The sequence below is a fragment of the Momordica charantia genome (genome assembly GCF_013281855.1).
Source record: "Momordica charantia cultivar OHB3-1 chromosome 9 unlocalized genomic scaffold, Mcharantia_2.0 BLBB01000009.1, whole genome shotgun sequence".
NCBI lineage: Eukaryota > Viridiplantae > Streptophyta > Magnoliopsida > Cucurbitales > Cucurbitaceae > Momordica > Momordica charantia.
The window spans coordinates 8,668,381-8,691,258 of NW_028275167.1; the positions used below are offsets into that span (position 1 = coordinate 8,668,381).

Sequence of the window (22,878 nt, forward strand, 5' to 3'; positions counted from 1 at the left end):
ATAGAAGCAATAAACGCCTGCAAGGAAAAAATTACACAAGGGTTAGACCAAGCTACAAGTTGTGAAAACAAAATGCAACGACGGAAGCAGGTCTTACCTCAGCAGCGTGGTCGATGGTCTTCTGTAGCATGGACCCAGGGTCACTACGAACTTGGACGCCCTACGAAGGTAGCGGTCCAAGCATGAAGTCGAGATGTGGGACACCTGGTCTTTCACCCCAGAGCTCGACGGTTCAACTCTAAACCGCATCATCACGTCGGACGTTCCCCCCATCCTAGCTTCGGGGTCGTCCACCAAGTCAACATGGCTCGTGGGCAGGGGCCCACAAGGTCCAACCTCTGAGGAGGTGGTGGTTTTCTTCTTCTTCTTCCTCCTCTTCAGAGGAGTGTCTTCTCTAACCTCGCACAGAGGTGACACGTCCAGCGCCACGGACTCATTCATTGGACGCTTTTCTCTGGAATGCTCCACGCCAGAGTCCAACTCGATCACCGAAGTTGGGACTTCGACAGATGGCCCAGCTTTTTGAGCAACAGCGGGAGTTGCTGGCTCCGTGCTCTGAATAGTCTTAAGGGCGTGAGCACGACCCTTAGACTTGCGCTTCACACTGCCCGTGAATCCGCACACCATCGCTGCAAAATAAAAAAGCAAAAGGTCAGAGACCGAAATTAAAAAACAAACTTAAAGTGAGGTCGAGCTCGACTTACCGAGCTCAGAATTGGGCCTTGAGGCTTCGACTGGACGCACCAAGGGGTTGTAATCTAACAACCCAGATTCAAGCAGCAGCTTGTCGGTCACAAAGGTTCCGAACTTCCTACCCTTGGGAAGCGGTCCTTGTAATACTTAATGGTATTGAAGGACGCTTGAGTAAACTCGAGAATTGGTCTGATTGACACTGCACAAGACAGAGGAGAAATCAAGTTAGACATAAGAAGCAAGAGAGTTGAAAGACTTAACGCTACAAAAAGAAAACAGGAACGACCTCGTACATAAATGCCCAAACCTAACGGGAACGTCAAAGAATGGATGACTAGACTCGTTCTTTGCCAGCCATTCTCCAGAGGCAAAGAACCACTTATTCACCCATCCTTTGATGGAGGTCGGCCCCTTAACTATACCACCCGCACCTTTCCTTGCGCACATGCAGTACCGATCGGGCTTCTTAGTTATTCTCTTGACTTCGAAGCACCCTAGAAGCTGTTCGACGTTAAGCAGCTCGGCCTCGTCCTCTTCCCGAGCTCGTAACCAAAAAAGGATGACCAAAGCAAAAGTAACGCCCCATCCGTTGGGGGCCACCTGAGCAGGAGTCAATCTAGTTCGGTTTAAGAACTCTTGGACAAAAGGATGAAGAGGAAGTCTGAGGCCGTACTCAAACATCTTCAAGTAAAGAGTGACCCACCCCTCTATGACGCCCCATCCGTTGGGGGCCACCTGAGCAGGAGCCAATCCAGTTCGGTTTAAGAACTCTTGGACAAAAGAATGAAGAGGAAGTCTGAGGCCGTACTCAAAACATCTTCAAGCAAAGAGTGACCCACCCCCTAGGGGGTTGTCAGCTCTTTCCCCTTCCTCCGGAATTCTAAGAATGATATCCTTCGGAATACTAAACCCTCTACAGAGGGGTCCGAGGTAGTGCTCAGGCATTTTCGAAGGCTATTCCAGACTCTGGCCCGAGGTGGAAGCGCCACTATCCTCCCCATCGTCTGAAAACCTAAAATTCACTACCTCTTCCAGCTCGGACTCTAACCTACGAGCTAAATCCTCCCCAGAGTCACTTGGCTGAGGGGGCGAACTGCTTATAGTCCGACCTGCGCTACCTAGACTATCACTACTAGAGGGGGAATACATGAAAACCACCATATTCGAAATAAAGATTAAAACGAGAATGACTGACCTACGGAGGGTTCAAGCTGATTTCAGATCGAACTCCAAAAATTCAGGGAACATAAGGTCTGACCTGAAGTCACGAAACTATTTGTAGCTAACCGGAAAAGTCTCTACGCCGTACACGTGTAATGAACGAATGGCTGGGATCATCTCGAAATTCATAACGTCGGAATACTCGAGTGCTCCGACAGCCTGGCAGATCGAAACCTCTTCCACTTCCACAACGGTCATATTTTCTCTACGAATCAGAAGTCGCCACGTGTCCTAAATTGATCCAGGTAACTTCTCTGCCAGATCGAGATCGAACCTAACAGAGAGGGGGCCAATGTTTGGGGATAAAAATATTATGGACACGTAGAGGACGCTCATTGGTGCTAATGAATAAAAGAATATTCCAGGTCCACCTCGAACCTATCGAGGAGACCGGATTTGTCCAAAAACGAGGCTAAGTGTAAAAAGTCTTGGTTCGACTTGGACGGGTTCGACCTGCTCAAACCCGACAGGTTCGACATGAGAAAAGACAGATAACCGCCGGTCGTGAGTACTGTCGGACCCACCACCTATAAATAGAGGGTTTCATTTCACGCTCAGATATCGAATCTCACCTCAAACTTAATATTGAGTCCGACCTTCGTCGGAGAGTTTGCCCTCTTGTGCAGGTTCACTCTACGGTTCAGGTCATGCCAGAGACCGGGTTCGAGCTAGGTTCGTGAACATCGTTGTGCAATTATATGCATAAACACAATCTATATGACTTCTTTATATGTCTACATTAAAATATTAATATACATGTATACCAAATCTTTTGGCCCGAACACAATTGATGGCAACATGACAATAAAAAAATTTATGGGCTAAAATGTACCTTTTGAATCTTTAGAAATCAAAATAGAATAAATCAAAAAGTTTAATGATAAAAATAAAATTTAAATATATATATTTTTTCCATTTGGTTATAATGATGTGAAATAAGTGGTAAGGAGAGAAATGATACATTTTTTCAGAGGAGTAGTGAATTTTTCTCTGTTCAATTAAGAGTTTTTTTTAAGTACAATTAATGGAGACGAAGAGATTTGAACTCATGATCTTTCGCAGGTCAGTTTGATATTGGAAAATTGTTAATTGTGGATAATAGAAGAATTAAAAAATTGTAGATTCTTTTAATTTATTATTGTTATTTTTTTTTTTTGAAAATATAGTTTGATCTTATTTCATGAGAGTATCTAACCAAATTTACTACGATTGATAATAGCATAATTCAAATTAAATTTAAAATATTAGTCCTTAAACTTTACATTTAATTTCCATGTAACAATTTAGACTCAATTTTAGTATGCAAGAGTTTAGTCTCTCTAGTTTAAAGTTTGTAACGATTGAGTTCCTATCATGATTTTTTTGTTAAAATTTTCATATATGTAAATCAATAAATCGATGAGGGATCAAATGTGTTTATAAATTACAAAGACTAAATCGTTATATGGTAAATATCGACTCCTACTGATACTAATTTGTTCAAATACTAAATTGTTACAAAATTTAAATGAGACTAAACTACTACATATTAAAGTCCAGGGACTAATTGATACAAATTTCAAATTATAGGGACTAATTAAATTCAAATTTTAGGGACTAAATCATTACTTTAACGAAAATATATAGACGAAATGTATTTTTTAATCTGAAACAAATTTTCAATTCTTTTGTATCCATCACTTCAAAAAAAAAAACGAAGTATCAATATATAGATATTTATATAACTTATGGTGGAAGACTAATTAAAGACGTCTTTTACATTCAATCAATACAATCACTACTTAATCAACAAAATTAAAAAAAAAAATCACTCAACCTTTTTCAATATGCCTCGTTGGAAGTGTAATTAATTCTAAAAAATATATATTAATAAAAATAATCATACGTTTTTTGCTTGTTCTCATTTTTAATGAATTTGAATATTTAACCAATAATATATGCATCAGGTTAAAGTCTCAATTTCATAGAAATATCGATAAAATATTATGTTGATGGACATTTCTGAAAAGATTATAAAAATAAAAAAATCGTAAAATATATTTAAATTAATGCATAAGCATTTCGCTATTTCTGAATAAGTTAAAAATGATTAATTTTAATATTATGTCTATATTAGTGACATTTTATTGATACTTTTCATATTTTGTCGATTTTTTTGCAATACTTTGAAAATGCGATTTACCCATTATTGATTTAGAACTCATGAATACATGAAAATGTAGATAAAAATTTAGTACTCCTACCTAATAATCATAGATATAGTATTTTAATAAAAATAATTATTCATATAGTTTTTTTTTAAAATATTATAGGTAAAAAATCCTTTTACTTTTAATGATAATCAATACATTTTCATTTCATGTGATGATCATTCTTGATTTACATGATGGATGATCAATTATAACTAAATATGTTTTCTTTTTCCTTTTTTCTATAGTTATAATTATTTTTTATTTTATTATGGAAGATGTAAAAAAGAAGGGAAAAAATGGTCTCTCTCGCTATAATTGGGTGGACTTATAGTCTCTCTTTTTCTTTAACTTTTGATATTTTCTCTTTCCATTTGTTCTTTTACTATTTGCTTTCAAAATTTCCCCCATGAGATGATCATTTTATTGCTTTTACTTTTTTTTTCCTTTCTTTTTATGTAATTTATTTTTAATGGACACCTTTAAAGTAGGTGTGGAATATAAAGGAAAAAGAGAATATAGAGAGTATATACAGAGAGAAAAAAGTTGAGCGGATCATGTTCATTTCAAACGAAAAGTTTTAAACATTGAGGTCGCAATTTTATGGAAATGTTGATGAAATATCAGTATCAGAGTGATATTTTTTAAAAAAATTATAAAAATAAATTACTCGTAAAAGATATTTAAATTAATAAATAAGCATTTCACTTTTTTAAATTTGGTTAAAAATTATTAATATTAACATTATTTCTATATTAGTGATATTATGTTGATATTTTTATTTTTATATTTTGTCATCTTTTTATGATACTATGAAAATGTCGATTCATACCCCATATCGATAACAAATCCATGAATATATAGAAATGCCAATAAAAATTTAGTACGCTTCAAACTATTTGTTATATATATATATATATATATATATATATATATATATATATATATAATCCAAGGGATTTAAAGGGACGAGTTTCAAAATATTTTTGTTTTTCTTTTTTCTTGAAGACAGAATATTTTTGTTTTGAACTATAAAAAGAATACAAATCAATCACTAGGCCACACACCTAATAATTTCTTCAAAAAGTAGAGATCAAGTTTTAATTTTTAAAAACTTGGAAAACTACTTTAATTAAAATATATATATTTTTTTTGAAGGATTAGACACTTAAACTTTATTTGATTGAATTTACTAAAGTAATATAATTAATTGCCTAACTTATTTGATATTCTTTTATTCTATTGCATGTATCAATTTATAAACGAGAGCCTTCTATATGAAAGAAAATTTAATTTTGGTGTAACAAATCAGTCTCCGAACTCTAAATTGTAACGATTTAATCTTTGTACTTTTAAATTTGTAACAATTTAGTCTTTATAATTTAAAATTTGTAACAATTTAATCCCTATTATAAAAAGTCTCATCAAAATGAAGTTTTTATTTTCATTACGTAAAGATTTAGCATTTGTATTGATCCATATAGAAATCTCATTAAATCTTAATAATATTTTCCACAATGACTACTAAACCATTACAAAATTTAAATTATAGGGATGAAATTGCTACATTGAAGATAAAATTTTACAAAATTAAAAATATATGGACTAAATTATTACAAACTAAAATTTAAGGATTAAATTGTTAATTCACGAAAGTATATGGATGAAAAGTATTTTTTAATCTCTATGTTAATATTCCAACCCCAAGATGCTATTGAATTCAAATATATTCCCAAAGACTCAAAACCAAAAGATTTGCAATATAGCTAAGCGGTAATTGGCATAATCTCCAATGGTTATCTGTACTTGCAACTTTTATTATTTTTATCCCTAAACTTTTAAGACATCTACTTTGATTTTTGTATTTTCAATTTTTGTTCATTTATATATGATTTTTTCTTTTTTAATAATGTTTTATTTTAAACTTAGTCCAAATATATATCACCGACCAAACTATTTCCAAGAATAATGCTTGGAAAATTGAGAGACAACGTATGCACTTCACGCTTTCCTAGTTGCATGGGGCCTTGCAGTCGTCATGTGTTTTTTTTTTTTTTAAATTCTGGCGTATTGTTTCTTCGAGAAATGACATGGGACGAATTTGCACATAATAATTATTTTGCTACTGACCTAAGATGCCTAGATTAAAAAATAAGTGTACAACCAGTATAGCAAAGTAATAATTATGTGCAAATTTGGCATATGTGGTCTCTTATGCCATTATTAAAAAAAAATACAAGGCATCATGTAATTGGGAAAGCGTGAAGTGGCATAGGTCGTCAAGAGACAGCTACAATTTTCCAAACATTATTCTTGGAAATAGTTTGGTGGGTGATATATATATTTGTAACAGGTTTAAAATAAAACATGATAAAAAAAATCACATTTATATCTCATGTACTTATGAAGGGTCCATTTTCGTCCTTGTACTTGTAAAAAGCGACAATTTTGGTCCATTCATTTTATTTTTTATCTTATTTTTTCGATCATAATTTGTGCACGTCACTAGATTCAATAAATTTCTTGAAATATAACCCTAAATTTTAAAGAATTTTGTTTTGGTATAAAATTTATGTATAAATTTTCCAAACAAAGAACCAAAATTGTCCATTTTTAAAAGTACATGAACCAAAATAGGCATTTGAAAATAAAAAATTAAAATGAACAAAATTTAAAAGTATAAGGATAAAAAATTAACACTTATCTGCAACCATTAGTTCTCTTCACATACTGTACTAAAAAAACAATTAATATATGAACTCATTTATAGACCGGTTTTGAAAACACAATCTTTGGAATATCTCCAAAGTTTTTTATTTTTTTAATTTAATTTAATTTTTTTGAATACATCTCCAAGTTTGTTTGATAAGCTTTCAAACATGATTATATTTTGGATCCATGGTGAAAAGACGGTTGAAATAAGTGAACACCAAAACTATAGATATATAAGTCGATGATAACTTGAGATGATATTGGATTTTCAATTATAAGTTATCATACATTAGTATAATTCACTCTACTTCCAAAAAGAAGAAAAAAAATTAAAAAATAAATAATAAATAACAAATAATTTTAATAAATAAATAAGATTTGGGGGCAACCCTCTAATGATATTTGAACTTAATTAATAGAGTTACAAATTTTTTTTCCTTTTTCAAATATAGGTTAAATTATAAATCTAGTCTAGTTTCAATTTGTTGAATAATGATTAATTTTTGTTGTTAAGACGGTTAATAAAATGATTATTTTGTGATATATTATTTGAATAAATGTTGGTTGATTTGACATGACACACAGATTGTAAGAGGAAGTGGAAGTGGTGCTGTTGACTTTAATGGTAAGATACACCTTATTTGTTGGTAGTGAGCATTGCAACATACAAAATTTATATCTAATCGAAATTTACCGATATTCCTTTAATGTGCTCGACATTGCTCCTATATCTACAAGAATTTGAACCTTGCTTTAATACAAGTTTTTGAGAATTTTATTGGTGTAATCCTAAATCCTTCTTCCACACGAATAAACCATAATGTATAGTATATATGAGCAAAAGAAAGAGATTAAAATGGATATTTAAAAATAAGAAAAAGTAAAAAAAAAGAAAAAAAAAAGATAGAGATTAAATGTAAAGAAATACACCAAAAATTTATATAGGTTTATCCTAATAGGAATCAATAGTTCATCATGCAGAAGCCTTTGGCTTTTAAATATTTGATAAATAAATAATCAGGTTATGAACATTAGTTTTATTTAAATCTAAGTTTAAATATTATTTTGGTCTTTGTACTTTCGACTTTACTTCATTTTGGTCTCTAGACTTTCAACTTTTATTTATTCATTTTAGTTAATCTATTTTCGTAATGTTGGTTTTGGTCCCTATCTTAAAAAAAAAGTGACTATTTTAGTCAATATTAGTAAAAATTAATATACAAACCTTTTAATATAAATTTATTTTCAAGAAAGTTAGTGAATGAAGTATCATGCTAAAATTTTGATCAGAATAAATGGGTTCCATTCGGTAATGTTCATCTTTCTTGTTTCTGTTTCCTTTTTTTAATAAAGAAAAATAGAATTACATGACCCCTAATACCTGTGAATTCGAGAATGATAAAACAAGATTTGTATTTATGTTGGAACAAGTTGGAAACATAACGAGAAACAAAAAAACTTATTTTTGTTGTTTCAAAAACTTTTGCACAATTTTAAGAATGTTTCTAAAAAAAAGTGAAAAACAAGAAACATAAATAGTCATCAAATGTTTAGATTTTTTAATAAAATTGAAAACGAGAAACAAGAAATGAGAATGTTACCAAACGAGTTAAAAGGAACCAAAATAGTTACTTTTTAAAAGTACTTAGATCAAACGTCTAAAACGAACAAAAGTTGAAGGTTAGAAATAAAAATAAACATTTTGAAAGATAGAAACTAAAATAGACAAAAATCTAACCATCGAAATAATATTTAAACTTTAAATGATATTGTTGGTCTTGTTATGTCTAAATAATTTATGGGCCATGGCCCAACCCAATTTATTGAGTTTGGGTCATTTACCTCCCCTATTGTATTTATTCCACAAATGGAAAATATATTTTTTAAAAAATATCATTGATATTTAAATAATTACAACTCTATTTCATTCTTCTGATTTTTTATTTTTGTTTTTGTTTTGATTATCCAAGAATCGTAACATTTATACCTCTATACTTGAGAGTATGTGCACTGTCTCCATATCTGTATATACGTAAGGGTATGTACGATTTCATTATTCTATAACTTTATACGATTTAATTATTCTATTGTTTTTATCATATTCTTCCAATTGTCCCTAATTTGATTGGGAGGATTGATTTAATAATTTTCATTTTTATTTATTTTCTTATCTATTTATTTAAATAAATCTCATTTTTTTAATTAAAGTCTAGTAGATTTATTAATTTCTTTATTTGATTAGTTCTAGAGATTCATGTCTTCTTGCGGCTTTGTATTCAAATTCCCCATTCTTCTATCCATTTTAGCAGTCACGAGTATATTCTTTTTATTCGGATTAATATATTTTTGAATGTAGCAATAAGTTTATATTAAAGAATTTTTTTTGTTAGGTATAAAATTTGTTTTAAGAGTAGGAAAATGAATATTTTGAGACTATAGGAACAAAGCTGAAAGTAATAGTATTAAAATAGTATTTTAACATTTTTATAAATATTTTTAGTTGATGTAGTAGAGAACGTCCAAGTAATTGATACATCTAATACATTAAATAAGACCTAAATTTGAACGTTCCATCTCTGTTTCAAGTCAATTGAATTATTTGTGATTTTAGAAGCTACCAAAAGGATCTTGCAACTAGATTTGCATATGATTCTCTAATAATTATGAATTAATATCTCGACTGCTCAACGAGTTGGACTAGCAGCTCCTCTGATCCGACCCGAAGTGGAATGACGGAGAAAGGAAGGGCATCCTCCGACTCAACATCGAAGTGGTCTCGTGCGCGGCCGCGACGGAGTTGCTCTTTCTCAGAGGGCCCTGAGAAGCGCAACACTCCAGTAACTGATCCTCTATATGCTTCGATTGGCTAAAGCAGGCACCAAGAGCTAAGAAGGGGGCCTGCTTGAAGAAATTTAGCTCGTTTCTCACTGCTTTATTTTGGATAAAGGGTTCCGGCTACAATGGAACCGTGCGAATTCTGACATTTTGTTTGTCGACGTAATGTTCGTTGACCCTAGTTTTGACCCACCCTCTTACCCCTAATTATTACAATAGGGTAATAATTAAATTAATATTTTACTGAAGTAAACTTGATAAGTTGAGCTTAGTACTACAGAACAAGCTATGTGCCCGCAAATATAATCGCACTCGAGCTTGATTATAGCTAAGTTGTTCGTAATTATAGTTGGGTTAAAAGTTTATTACCATATTGTAATTACCTCATATTTCTTTAAGTACCATCATTTTTCCAATTAACCATCTTTTTATGATCATCATAATTAAATTAAGTTCCTTTCCCACTAGTGAAATAATGAGCCCATTATTTAATACCAAAATTAGCTACATACTATGTAAATTACATTCTCATAAGTAGGAGCTTATAATTTACTAATGATTACGATCAAGTCTCGTATGGTTATCCTATATGATATATTTGTGATCAAATTATAATTTCGGTCCCTTAACATTTAGGATTGTGTATATTTAGTCCTTAAAAAGTTTCTAATAGATTCCTAGACTTTCAAAGCTACGTCTATCTAGTCTCTTTACTTTACAAAATGTATAATAAATCCCAAAACTTTTAATTTTGTATCAGCATAGTTCATGCCATTAGCTAGCTCCACAACAAATTAATTTTTCCCATATTTACAAGATTACAATCCAAACAAGTATTAACATTAGGAAGTCTCTTCCAGCCTTCTTGATAATGCACATGCTCCTCTAGCGTTATGGAATCGGAAGGTAAGTAATACGTTGATCAATTGAGTCATGCTCATGTCTGCTCCAACATTGTTGTTTTATTATTTTAGTTTTGTATGTACTTATTCCCATCAAAACACTGTTCCGATAGTAAAGGAAATAAAATTTAAACTATTATTCCATATACAAATAAATATTATATAGAGTAGGGTAGTTGTTACCCTTTCTATTATTTTTCTATGGCCAATTGCAAGCCTAGATCATACATTATATATATATATTATATTTCACCTTGGCCTTATTTGTAGCTGAAGAAAATATAAATGTGAATGACAACAATATATAATAAGATAACCCATAAATTTTTGTACTAAGTTTCATAGGCATTGTTTGGCAAAAGCTGTTTTTGTTTTGTTGTTAAAATAAAATAAAAATAACACCACATCCACATGGGGTAGGGTACCCTAGAGAAACCTTGTGCTTTGTGCATTTTTTTTATGGCAGAGGGCATCCCATAGTCCTAATATAAAACCAATATAATTGAAGTAAAATTGAATGGAATGGCCTTATTTCTGACATTTTCACAGGGTCAACATGCCCTTAGGGCTTGGGGAAAAACAAAAGCTGCATGCCCTTAACTTGCAGGGTATACTGAACTGATCCGTTAGGCATGCATTTAGGAGTGTTGTTTTATGGGCTAAAATGGCATGGTTGTCCTTTTCCTTTTGGGACTTGGCTTTACAACTTTAGCCTATGATTTTGTTTCTATTTCTTTCCTTTAATAAGTTTATATACTATTAGAATTTCAACCTTGGTGGTCTTCTACATTTGATTTTCTTTTATTTACCCTTAATGTATTACGTTGGAGGGAGGGCAAAATGTGACCTACCTCATGGAGCATAGTGGAAAGATCACACAACCTTTCCAAAATAATCTTCGAAATGCATTGTAGCAGAGCTATTAAGCTCCATTAGAGTAATCCGATGATAGCTTGGACGATCACTGATAGCTACTAGACGATTAACTCCCGAGGTATCTTGCATAGCTGTTTATAACCGTGCAACTAATTTTTGAAACGCACTTAACAGACTGGAGACGTAGGACCCACTACCTTTCTCCTATACAAAGATCTGTTTGGTACGTAAGTATGCAATTCTAAGTTCTCGACTTGAGAGCTATAGGTCAGATTCTTACTAATTTGAGCATCATAGTGTCTTTTTTTTAAGGCTTTTCCAGCTCACCTAACTCGCTCCACATAGCTTAGTGTAGTCCACCTCACACATGTTCTCGAGATAGTCAGATTTGTGTATAAACATATTTAAAAATCTTAATTAAGTCATTCAAGAAAAAAATTTGGCAAAATTTGTTGATAGAAAGTTGATGTTCATTAAATTGTTGTTTTATTATCGTATTTAGACACATGAACACCTTATTTGGACATGACACTTAGAATAAATGATTTTTTCTTTTATGGGTGAGTCGAATTTTGGCACCATGTATCAAACATCATTTAAGTGATATGTTCACGGATATATTTAGATTTTTAAAATTCATATTTTTAACACTCTTGTCATTGGTAGGCTTTAGAAATTAACACAAGACTCAATAAATGACCATCGATAAGGGAGGAAATAACATATATGCATGGTTCGAACAAAAAGGTTTTAATAACATGTTAAATTATCTCTTAACCAAAAAAATAATAATAACAATAAATAAATAAATAAATAAGGATAATTTGATAGATTGCAATGAACATGAGGTTTAATATCCTAAATGCTCTTATATGAGTATTTTTAGTTTATTTGAGTGAATAATGTAAAAAAGCATCCATAAAATGAATGTTTTCATTAAAGAAAATAGTAGTTATTTAACTAATAAACGATTTTAGATTATTTTTTAATTTCAGTGTACATGGATTTGATGATGTATGTGTATATATATATTTGTGAAATTTTCTGTTGGACAAATGATTTTTTACTTACAAAACCGATACATAATTCTAAATATTACGAGAAGTACCATAATTTTAAAATATATATAATTCTTTTTAAATAAAATCCTTAATTCTTGTATTGAAAATCTTATTCTAAAACTATTGAAAACTTGATTGCTACTGTTAATTATTCATACTTCACATTGCACGCACAATCATTTTTCTTCAATAGCAAAGGGTCAAATTTGAATTTTAATGGAAGCCATTTTCTTCCAAAAAAAATAAATTACTTTATTGAAAGCTGTTTTTAGTACGTATTCGAATTTACAATATTCTACTTAAAAATTATGTTCAGGTTGGCTAATTTATTAAAAGTGGAAAGATATAAATTAAAGGATAAAAATGAGAGGGAATATATATAAGTTTAGAAATTAAAATTAAATTAAAAAAAACTCAAGAACTAAAATAGAGAATGAGTAAACTCTTTAGTGACGATAAAAAGAACCATATCTAAAATTGAAAAGTATTACATATAAAAATACTTTCCCAAATTTGAAATTATATAATATTTCAAAAAGCAAAGTATTTTTTGGAGATGTGCTATAGGTATGATATCGTCCATTCAAGTAGGTGTGTAGCCCTAAAGAAAGAAAGAAAAAAAAGAGAAAAGAGCATACAAATACCCTTTAGAAAAGTCAGGTATAATAATAGATAAGTTATATATATATATAATTTAAACTGTATAAAAATTGAGGGACTTTTTAAATATTACTATTTTTCAAACTTATTTTAAAAATATAGTAAAAATCCAAACTTTTTTCCAAAAAAATAATGCATTCATAACTTATTTGAAATAGGATGCTATATTAAATTGAGGGAATTTTTAAGGTTCAAAGTCGAGACTTCTAGTTTGAGAGTTCGAGGGGTTGAAATATAGCCACCGTACTAAAGGGAGTGCATTATTTTAAATTGGTAGAAGTCTACTACAATAGTGACATATGTGTTTTTTTTAAAAGCAACGTGGCTACGTGTCGTCTTTCATATAATGTCACGTATGTAGGTCGTATCTTCAGAGACGACATATAATACCACTATGTTGGTCATCTTGACCTGTTGCAGTGGACTACGTCGTCTCTTAGTGGAGAGAATTTATGAAGCATTATTTTTTTTAATAAATTTGAATTTGACAATATTTTTTAAATAAATTTAAAAAATAGTAATATTAAAAGAAAATCCCAAGATTTGAGTCATATGTCTAGCACATAATAAATCTAAAGAAACTTAAAATGATTTGAAATTGAGAGTTTATCAAATTATATATAAATTAATAAAAATAAATTTTTGAATAGGAAATTTCATTAAATACATTAAATAATATATAATAAGACGTATATCGAATCAAATATCCATTTAGAAATGGATGCTATTAAATATAGTACAAAATTTTATGAACAATTTTTTTTAATAAAGTTGAAGAATTAAAATGGTGCACGAATATTATTTTTTTTATAAAAAAATATATATTAAAAATTAGGTACCAAATTGAGATCTAAACTTATTTATATACGTATTAAATGTTGTCCTATGAGTAGAAAAGTATTATTTACACAAAAGTTATAGAGTGAGCAATATTTTTTCAATATATATATATATATATATATATATATATATATATAACAAGAAATTTAAAAAGGAATAAAATCTAAATAAATAAAATTTTATTAAAATAAAATTAAACTTACCTCAAACCCAAACTAAAATCCTAAATTCTCAACACAAATCCTAAACTTTGAATCATAAATCCTGACCTCTAAATAAAATCTAAACATAAGTACATAAACAAAAACCCTAGACTCCAAATTCTAAATTCTAAACAATTTGTTATAAAAAATTTTAGTAAAAAATAATGGTATTTAAACATGAAGAAGAAAAAATATACCAAAAAATGAGAGTAGAACTTCAATACCATGAATAATTAAAAGATGAAATGGAAATATAATAATTCTATATTAATAGATATAATAGATTTTAAATATAATAAAATATGAAAATTGTTATTTATTTTAGATAAACATGATAGGAAATAACCTAAAGAGAAACTACAGCATGTATTGTAAAAAATCTTACAACTTTTTATTTTTCAAATATAATTGAGATGGTTTTATATTACCTCTCTCAATTTGAGGTTGATTTGGATTATTTTTCTTTTTAAAAATTTTAAACCTTGTATTATTTTATACCATTTATAAATATTTCTGATATAGAAGGAATAAATACGAAAATTCAAAATCAAATATTACAAATCATATTTGAATAGAGAAATTAAGAAAAAATTAAAAAAGGAAAAAAATTAAACAATGATATATAATTATAAATATTCGAGATAGCCAACTAAGCATAGCTCAAGATATATGTCTCCGACCGAAAGGTATTGAGTTCAAATCTCCGTCCGAACTAAAAAAAATTTGAGAATAATGATATATTTGTATTGACAATTTCTGTTACTTGGGCAAATAAAAATTTGGGTCGTTTTGTACTCCTCCATAATGGGCCTTTCACACCCAAGCCTAGAATTGGACTGGATTTATTTTTTTTTTTTTGGGTAAAAAGAAAAGAAAAAGAAAAAGAAAAACATGTTTTGAAATATTTCAAAAATATTATATATTGTAAAACTGACCCAGTAAGTTTTTTTCTCTTTAGAATTCAAGAATTTATTTGAACAAAGTTACCCCTAACATAAAATAGTTATACTGAGGCAGAAATCAAGCAACATAATCATGGGAGAGGTCGTTTGGTTCTGAATATTTTGATCCAATTATCGTTGAGATATGCTCGTTACAGCATGTGGGAGTGGAGTGATTCAAACACACGACCTCTATATATTTTATACGATCTTTTGATCAAATGAAAACTTTTTTAACTCGTTGAATTAGGTTTAGGTTGATCTCTGAATAATATTTATTTGAATTTGGGGACAGAATAATGCCAAAGAGTTGAAAGAGTTTTGTTTGTTATCCCCGTGAACCCATGTCCACCCAAAACTCTCTTCACGGGCCTTGGTTTCAGCTCACCCATTTAAACTTTTTTCCCCTTTTGACGTCCTTTTTCTTAAACAATAAAACAATAATATAATAAATAAATGTTTAAATTGCAAGTTTTTGTCTAATAAAATAATATTTTTATCTATATTTTGGAATAAATTTGATATTGTTGTTTCCAAAATCATTGCACAACTTTTGAAATGTTTTTTAAAATAAGAAACGAAAAACACGAACAGTTACTGAATACTTGTGTTTATCAAAAATCGGAAATGAGAAATGAGAACGTTACCAAACATTTGTGATCCCTGAATTTTAGAAAAGTGTCTAACATTTTCTTGAACCTTCAATTTTGTGTCTGATAGATATTTTCTTTGAATTTTATAAAATGTCTAATTAATTAAGAGTTTATTAGATATAAAATTGAAAATCTAAAAATCTATTTGACACTTTTTAAAATTTAGAGGCCGGTAGACACAACCCAGGACATTTAAAATCCAAACTTGCAATGTAATACGGTAAGATCATCACAAATATAATAAATCTAACTGTTGTTGTGAGCATAGCTCAAGTAGTCACACCAATATCTTCCTTTACGGGTCGTAGTTCCAATTAATTATCTTCTCCATATATTAAATTGAAATGCTCCTGAAACTTTACGGAGACTAAATGATAATTTCGTTAGAGGACTAAATAACAAATTTAATATATGTTAAATTACAAATTTGGTCATTCATCTTAAAAAGTTATATCTATTTAGTCAAATTTAAAAAATTTCAATTACATATTTGAACTATAAATCGTAATTCAATATGATCAGATACCATTCCTATTCAACAAAAATTCGTTGATTTGGCATGACGATATATACAAATATTGCGTTTCCACCCACCAACTTTTAGTTGCAAAAATTAAAACTCTCAACCTAATCTTGGTATCATTAACCATATTAAGAATTATATGTTTGTGAAATTTCATGTATGATAGACATGTGAAGAATACAAAAGATTTTCTTAAAAGAATACAAAACCACCAAACGAAACCCGTGAAGAGTCATTAGTCAATTGGCTAACGGAAATAATTTATCAAAATTCTTGTCTCACCTTTACTCTACCACCCAATATCCAATATATAATATGTTTATTAAATTATATTTTTTCATTTTCGAGTTCAACACGTCAAAATTTGAACTTCAAATCTTGTAAAAAGTAATAGATATCTTCACTATATGCTCATATAGTTGACTTAAATCCTGTTGTGGTTCACATACTTGTAAAATATCTATTTTAGCCTATAAACTTTAAGATTTATTCTATTTGGTAAAAAAAAACAATTATTTTAGTTATTGCTATTTGTTTTAGTTAAAAATGATAGGACTGTAGATTGAATCATCGAATATAAGACGATATTAAGCGTCTTATCTACCAAGCAATATTTGAATTGACTATTTGTATTGGATTCGTGCAATAAAAAATAGATTTGTTAGAGTTGCAAGATGAGCAAGCAAAGTCCCGCATTAATAAAGAAATAGAATTATTCAATGATATATAGATCATGACAATTATCTCTATTGGGATGAGATTTTTTAGGTGAAACCAAAAGCAAAGTCGAGAGAGTTATGTCCAAAACGAACAATATTATACTGTATCGGTTGTATTTAACAAGAATAAGATAAAATTTTAAAAAGAAAAAGAAATTTGACAATGCATGGGAGACCCCAATACAATAGCCACATTCTGCCAAAATCCCATTCACGGGAACTCAATGTGTGGCTCATGATTCCCTTCCCCTCTCTATTTTCTCTCTCAAAACTCATATTTAAACCACACAAACTAACCACACTTCCTACTCAAATTTTACTCAAAAATACTTATAGTAGTACAATGGAGATGACCCGGACGGTTGCGGCGTTAGCGGTGGCGGTAGCGGTACTGGTGAGCTTAGCGGGGATATCGGGAGCGGTGAATGTGTGTGGTGTCGACGAGGACGGTCTCACAGCGTGCAAGCCATGGGTGACGAAGCCGTGCCCTACCGATCCCCCGCCCGTCGCTTGCTGCAACGGCCTCTCGAAGGCTGATTTCGGGTGCTTTTGCAACTATAAGAACTCTCTTGTGCTGCCCTCGCTTGGGATTGAACCTAATCTTGCTCTTGCTTTGCCGGCCAAGTGCGGCCTCCCCAGTGCTCCCCCATGCTGATGGTTCAGTATTTTTTATTTTCTATTTTTAAAATTATGCTTGCTTTCTCTCGAATTTCTTTGATAGGCTTATTATTTATTATTTTATTTTTAAAATAAAATTTAAGCTATTGGTTAGATTTTAAAAATTATAAAATAAAATTAAGTACTTGAGAAAATTCTTTTAAACTTTAGGTAACAAAAACTTGGATTTGTAAGATGAATGCAAACAAATAGCTAGAGAAGGAGGTGATAATGAGTATATAAGGTAGGACAATTATCTCCTCAGACATTTTGAGTGGAACCAAAAGCAAAACCATGAGGGTTGTGTCTGGACCATATCATACTATTTTTTAGATTCTCAACAAACACATGGGTAGATAGGAATAGTGTTTATAAACTTAATGTTAAAAAGCAGAAAACGAAAAACAAAATAATTATATTTATTTTGGTTTTATTTGTTGATTTTATTGGTAATTTAATAAAAATCTGGACCCATTTTGACAAATGTTCTGACAACTTATTTATTACATAGGTGGTTTTTGAATATTTATTTATTTATTATTTATTAAATATGCAAGATATATTAAGGAACAAAATGCATAACTGTTGAGCTAAGTTTGTATTAATTTTTTTTTAATACTTATGTATTGTAGATATCTATTGATTTGATACAAACGAACAAAATTTATGTAGATTTATGTTGAATAATATATAATAAAAGTCATAGCAAGAGATAAAATAGTTTTAGTGCCTTAAATAGAATATTTGGTATGCTAAAATTGAATAAGGACGAACCTATTTATTTTATTTTAATCTTTAAACTTCTAAATATTTTTGTTTCAACGTGTGTTTCCTTTTAAGATATAAGAAGAATAATTCACAAAAAAGAAGAGTAAATGTCTAGTGGATAAGCATTTGAAATTTGCAGTTCAATCAATTTTAAAATATAATTGGTGTGTTTTGTTAAATTATTGATAAACAATTCACAAAAAAATTCTTAAATATTTTTTTATATGGAGTTAAAACTAAAAAAATAACATTTCAAAGTTGAAATTTAGAGGAAAAAAAAAGGAAAAAAAAGTACATAAGTTTAAAAAACAAAATGAAATTTTATGAAATTTTCAAGGATCAAAATTGGATTTAGACCTTTTTTCTTATGCAAAATTTGAATAGGTAATTTTTAGTTAGTTACAAATATTACATTTTTTTTAAAAAAGTAATTTTTAATGTATAATATTTTCTAAAATTAATCAATCATTAATTATTTCTAATATTGCATAATGTTTTTAGTTTATGTAATAATTGAATGGATTTACCTACTTGAAAGTTAATTTAAATATTGACTAACTATAAATATTGCAGGCAGTTTTAAACTATTTATTAACTAACTATAATCATAGCAATAACTAATTTATTGATACTATGACTTTTTGTTATATTTATAATAATTTTAGCTATTATTTTATAATATTTAATCTCAATTAAACTATATTTGTGGTAATTTTTTTAATTTTAGATACTATTTTTTTTAAAGTGTATTTATTTTCTCTCTCGCTTTTTTTCCCACAGGGTGAACAATGGAACTAAAGTAGAAGGCCATAATATTGGGCTTCAATTGTCAGACGTGTAATTCTATTATCTTTTTTTTCTTTTCATTTCGTTTGGATTTTTTTTTTCATATGTGTGAGTGTTTGGGTAGTTTGCGATGCAATTAATCTCAAAGGACAACCGTTAAATCCATTCTCTATAATTGTTTTTCTTAATTTACTTTGACTTGTTTAGACTATGGTTCTAAATATCCATCGACACGTCGATATGTCCATCGATATACATGTTTCCATGGGTTCAACATCGACATGAGGGATGAATCGACATTTCCATCATAATACAAGAAAATCAATAAAATGTGAAAAATATCAACAAAATGTCACTAATATATATATAATATTAATATTAATTATTTTTAACTAATTTAACAATGGAAAAATGTTTATTTGTTAATTTAAATATTTTTTACTATTTTTTAATATTTCTAACTTTTACAGAAATATCCATCGACATCGACATTTTATCGATATTTCCATGAAATTGAGATCTCGACATTTCCATCAACATTGACATTTAAAACCTTAGTTTAGACCAATGAACCACCCATAATAATTGGTTCATTTGTACTGTGTTGCATAGTGTTGTAAGTTATTTTCCATTTTAACTCTTATTTTTCTTGTAGAAGCTTCCATGTCTTAATTGGTTTTAATTTGATAACTTTAGCATAATTTAACTTAAAAAAGCAAAGATTAATTAAAAAGCACTAGTAGTTATAATACATCCCCTACCGATATGGAGAGAGAAGAGATTTTTTCTTTTCTTAAAAAAATTTAGTGGCGGGGGAATATTATTTTTAGCGTCTTCCATCCATATTTACATGTCATTATTCTAAAGAGAAAAATATTTTAGTCCCTAAAAACATATTTCAATTGTTCCGAATAATACATAGTTTACTTAGTACAATGCTAAATATATGAAAAATAAATTTGTGGAATTTAATTTATAAAAATAATTTAATACTTTTGATTCTTTTTTTTTTTTTTAACAAGATAGGGTTTGAAATCAATTACACATGAATTGCAAAAGGGATAGGGGCTCTCGGTTCGTTGTAGTTCATGAAGGGGAGGGTCGAATATTCTCAACGTTCATTCATCATAAAAACAACCTATAAAAACAACCTACATTACAACCGCAAGAGACACTTAGCTTAAATATGACCAAACATGAAAACGCTAAAACGCTTAACTAAAGCTAAAACAGAAGTAGGTTAGCTTAATCCTACTTAAAACTAACTAAGATATCTTAAAATTAAAGTTTAGGGTTAAAAAGAGGGGTGGGCTCTAAATCCTTACAAAGTGATGCCCAATAAGCTGCAATAAGTCACCAATAATTAATAAGAGTCGGGTGCGTGCACGATATGGGACTTTATTGGCACTGTCCTCCCATGAAGTAAGTTATTTGACTCGGCCGTTAGCTAGTTAATCTCAGTAAATAAAGGTAACAAGTTGTTAGAAAATAAAGTTCTGTCATAGAAGTCACTGTCTTAAAAGTGAATTTCGACTCAACCGTGTGGTATAATTGAGATTCAACTGTTTGCCCCTCAATGTTACACAACAACTCCAAGACATGTGAACTCATAGCAAAGAGCTAAAACAATCACTATAACTACCTAGAAGAAAATGTTGGAAAAAAAGGACAAAAATGGAACCGTAAGTAATAATTTCATTGTGCCATGGACAAGACCACTGCCTTCAAAGCAAAATCGGTACGACCTCGGTGCTAAATCGTTGTATCATCAAAATGCATCCCAAGGTTAGCACAACGTGCACTCGTCGGAACGGGGTGGAATCAAACTTGCTCAGAAAATCCTTTATAAAACACAAATTGAATATAGAGGAAGAGAAGAGAATGGGGTGATGAGTGAAGGGAAGCACTAAATTTATAGTGTTGGAAGGCCCAGAATAAAATTTTATTTTGTAAAAAATAAAAACTTAAAAAAAATTCAAGGCATTCTGTGTCCCTTAACTACCACAACTCTCTCCATCCAGCGGGTGGCCCATGATTTAGGCTTACCCCAAATCATGTTTACAAGCCCACTATAAGACTTTAGTTTATAAAGCCTCTCCCCAACGGATAATCTTCCTATATGGGATAATTTGTGGTTAAAGATTTATTTACAATGTCATTCTCAACAATCCCCAAGGAATGATAAATAGTAAGATAAGAGAAGAGAGAATTTAAAAGGATCTTTTGAAAAAAAGAAAGTAAACTTAAACATTAATATCTTTCGATTTGAATTAATGCATAGTGAAGTAGGGCAACAACCAGAGTAGTGAAAGTGAGTTATCTCTTGAACTTCAAATAATTATGATTGAAATCCCATGACAAGTTTAGATCCTTGATTTTGATTCCGCTATATCAGTCAAGTGCTATTAATGGTCATGCACATAAACACCTTGGGTCATAGTGAAAGCTCTAGAAAGATACTCCTTAACTCTTTCATAGAAGGCGGCTTCAACTTTACAGTCACGTTATTGTTTCATCAAGTCTATCATATATAAACCATTCAAACTTTGAGCTATGAAGAATTTGAACTTTTATACATCAAGTCCATACAAGGACCACCCAAAGAAGGGCTATGGATTCTTCATATAATGTTTCACTACATCCATCAAGTCCATACACGAATCACCCAAATAATGGGCTATGGATTCACATAAGTGAGAAACATCATGGTTTGAGTCCTATACATCATGAGGACTCCATAATTACCCTCCTCATTTGGCCTTTGGTGAGAGGATCCGTTGAGTTACCCTTTAGTCCCTCTTGGACCCCACGTACTATAAAGAGATAATTTCATCTCTAAGTAACTATTTCACAGCTCCATGTCTCAGGTGTATATGGCATCTTTTGCTGTTGTACACACTATTTTTTGCAATCCCTATGGTAGCCTGTGAGTCACAGTGTTGGGATACAAGTATAGATTCCACAATGGCATGTCTCCAAGAAGATTTCTCAACCATTTAGCCTCTTGCCCTACTAGTTCAAGTGTTATAAACTCAGAGTCCATGGTGGATGAGCAATGCAGGTCTACTTTGCTAATTTCCATGAGATAGCTCTTCCACCAAAAGTAAACACATATCACTAGTGGAGCTTCACTCACATTATCTAGTATGCATCACAATATCCTCCTAGTAGTGTAGGAAATTTGTTAAAGTGCAAAAAATAATTCACTATACCTTTAAGATACCTTAACAAATGATGTAGAGCAATTTAATGTTCTTTACTAGGGTTATGTGTATATCTACTTAGTCTACTCATAGCGTGTGCAATATCCGATCCAGTGTAGTTCATCAGAAACATGACGCTACCTATGATTTTTGCATATTCAGATTGAGATACACTATTACCCTGATTCTTCTTAAGACTCATGCTACCATCATAAAGTGTTCTTACTGGTATTTTTATCAAAGTGATCAAATTTCTTCAGTATTTTCTCAATCAATATAGTGTGCTGACCTAAGGAAAACCCATTGTCATTTTTCCTTATCTTGACACCAAGTATTACATTAATATTTCATTTCAAAATGTGAAGATAGGTGTACCTTGGTCCCATTAATGACATCTAAGTTCATACCAAACATTAGCATGTCATCAACATATAAG

The 22,878-nt window shown here is 30.3% G+C and overlaps 1 protein-coding gene across 1 annotated transcript; it reads left to right on the plus strand.

Moving 5' to 3' along the window:
- The first annotated feature begins 17,325 nt into the window (after positions 1 to 17,325).
- LOC111023061 (putative lipid-transfer protein DIR1) lies at positions 17,326 to 19,404 on the plus strand. Its single transcript, XM_022300397.2, has 2 exons — positions 17,326 to 17,685; positions 19,234 to 19,404. The coding sequence occupies exon 1, from the start codon at positions 17,372 to 17,374 to the stop codon at positions 17,681 to 17,683; it is 312 nt and encodes a 103-aa protein (XP_022156089.1). The 5' UTR covers positions 17,326 to 17,371; the 3' UTR covers positions 17,684 to 17,685; positions 19,234 to 19,404.
- Positions 19,405 to 22,878: the final 3,474 nt, after the last annotated feature.

Coding starts and splice junctions, on each gene's coding strand:
- LOC111023061 (XM_022300397.2), top strand. CDS start 17,372: ATGGAGATGACCCGGACGGTTGCGGCGTTAGCGGTGGCGGTAGCGGTA.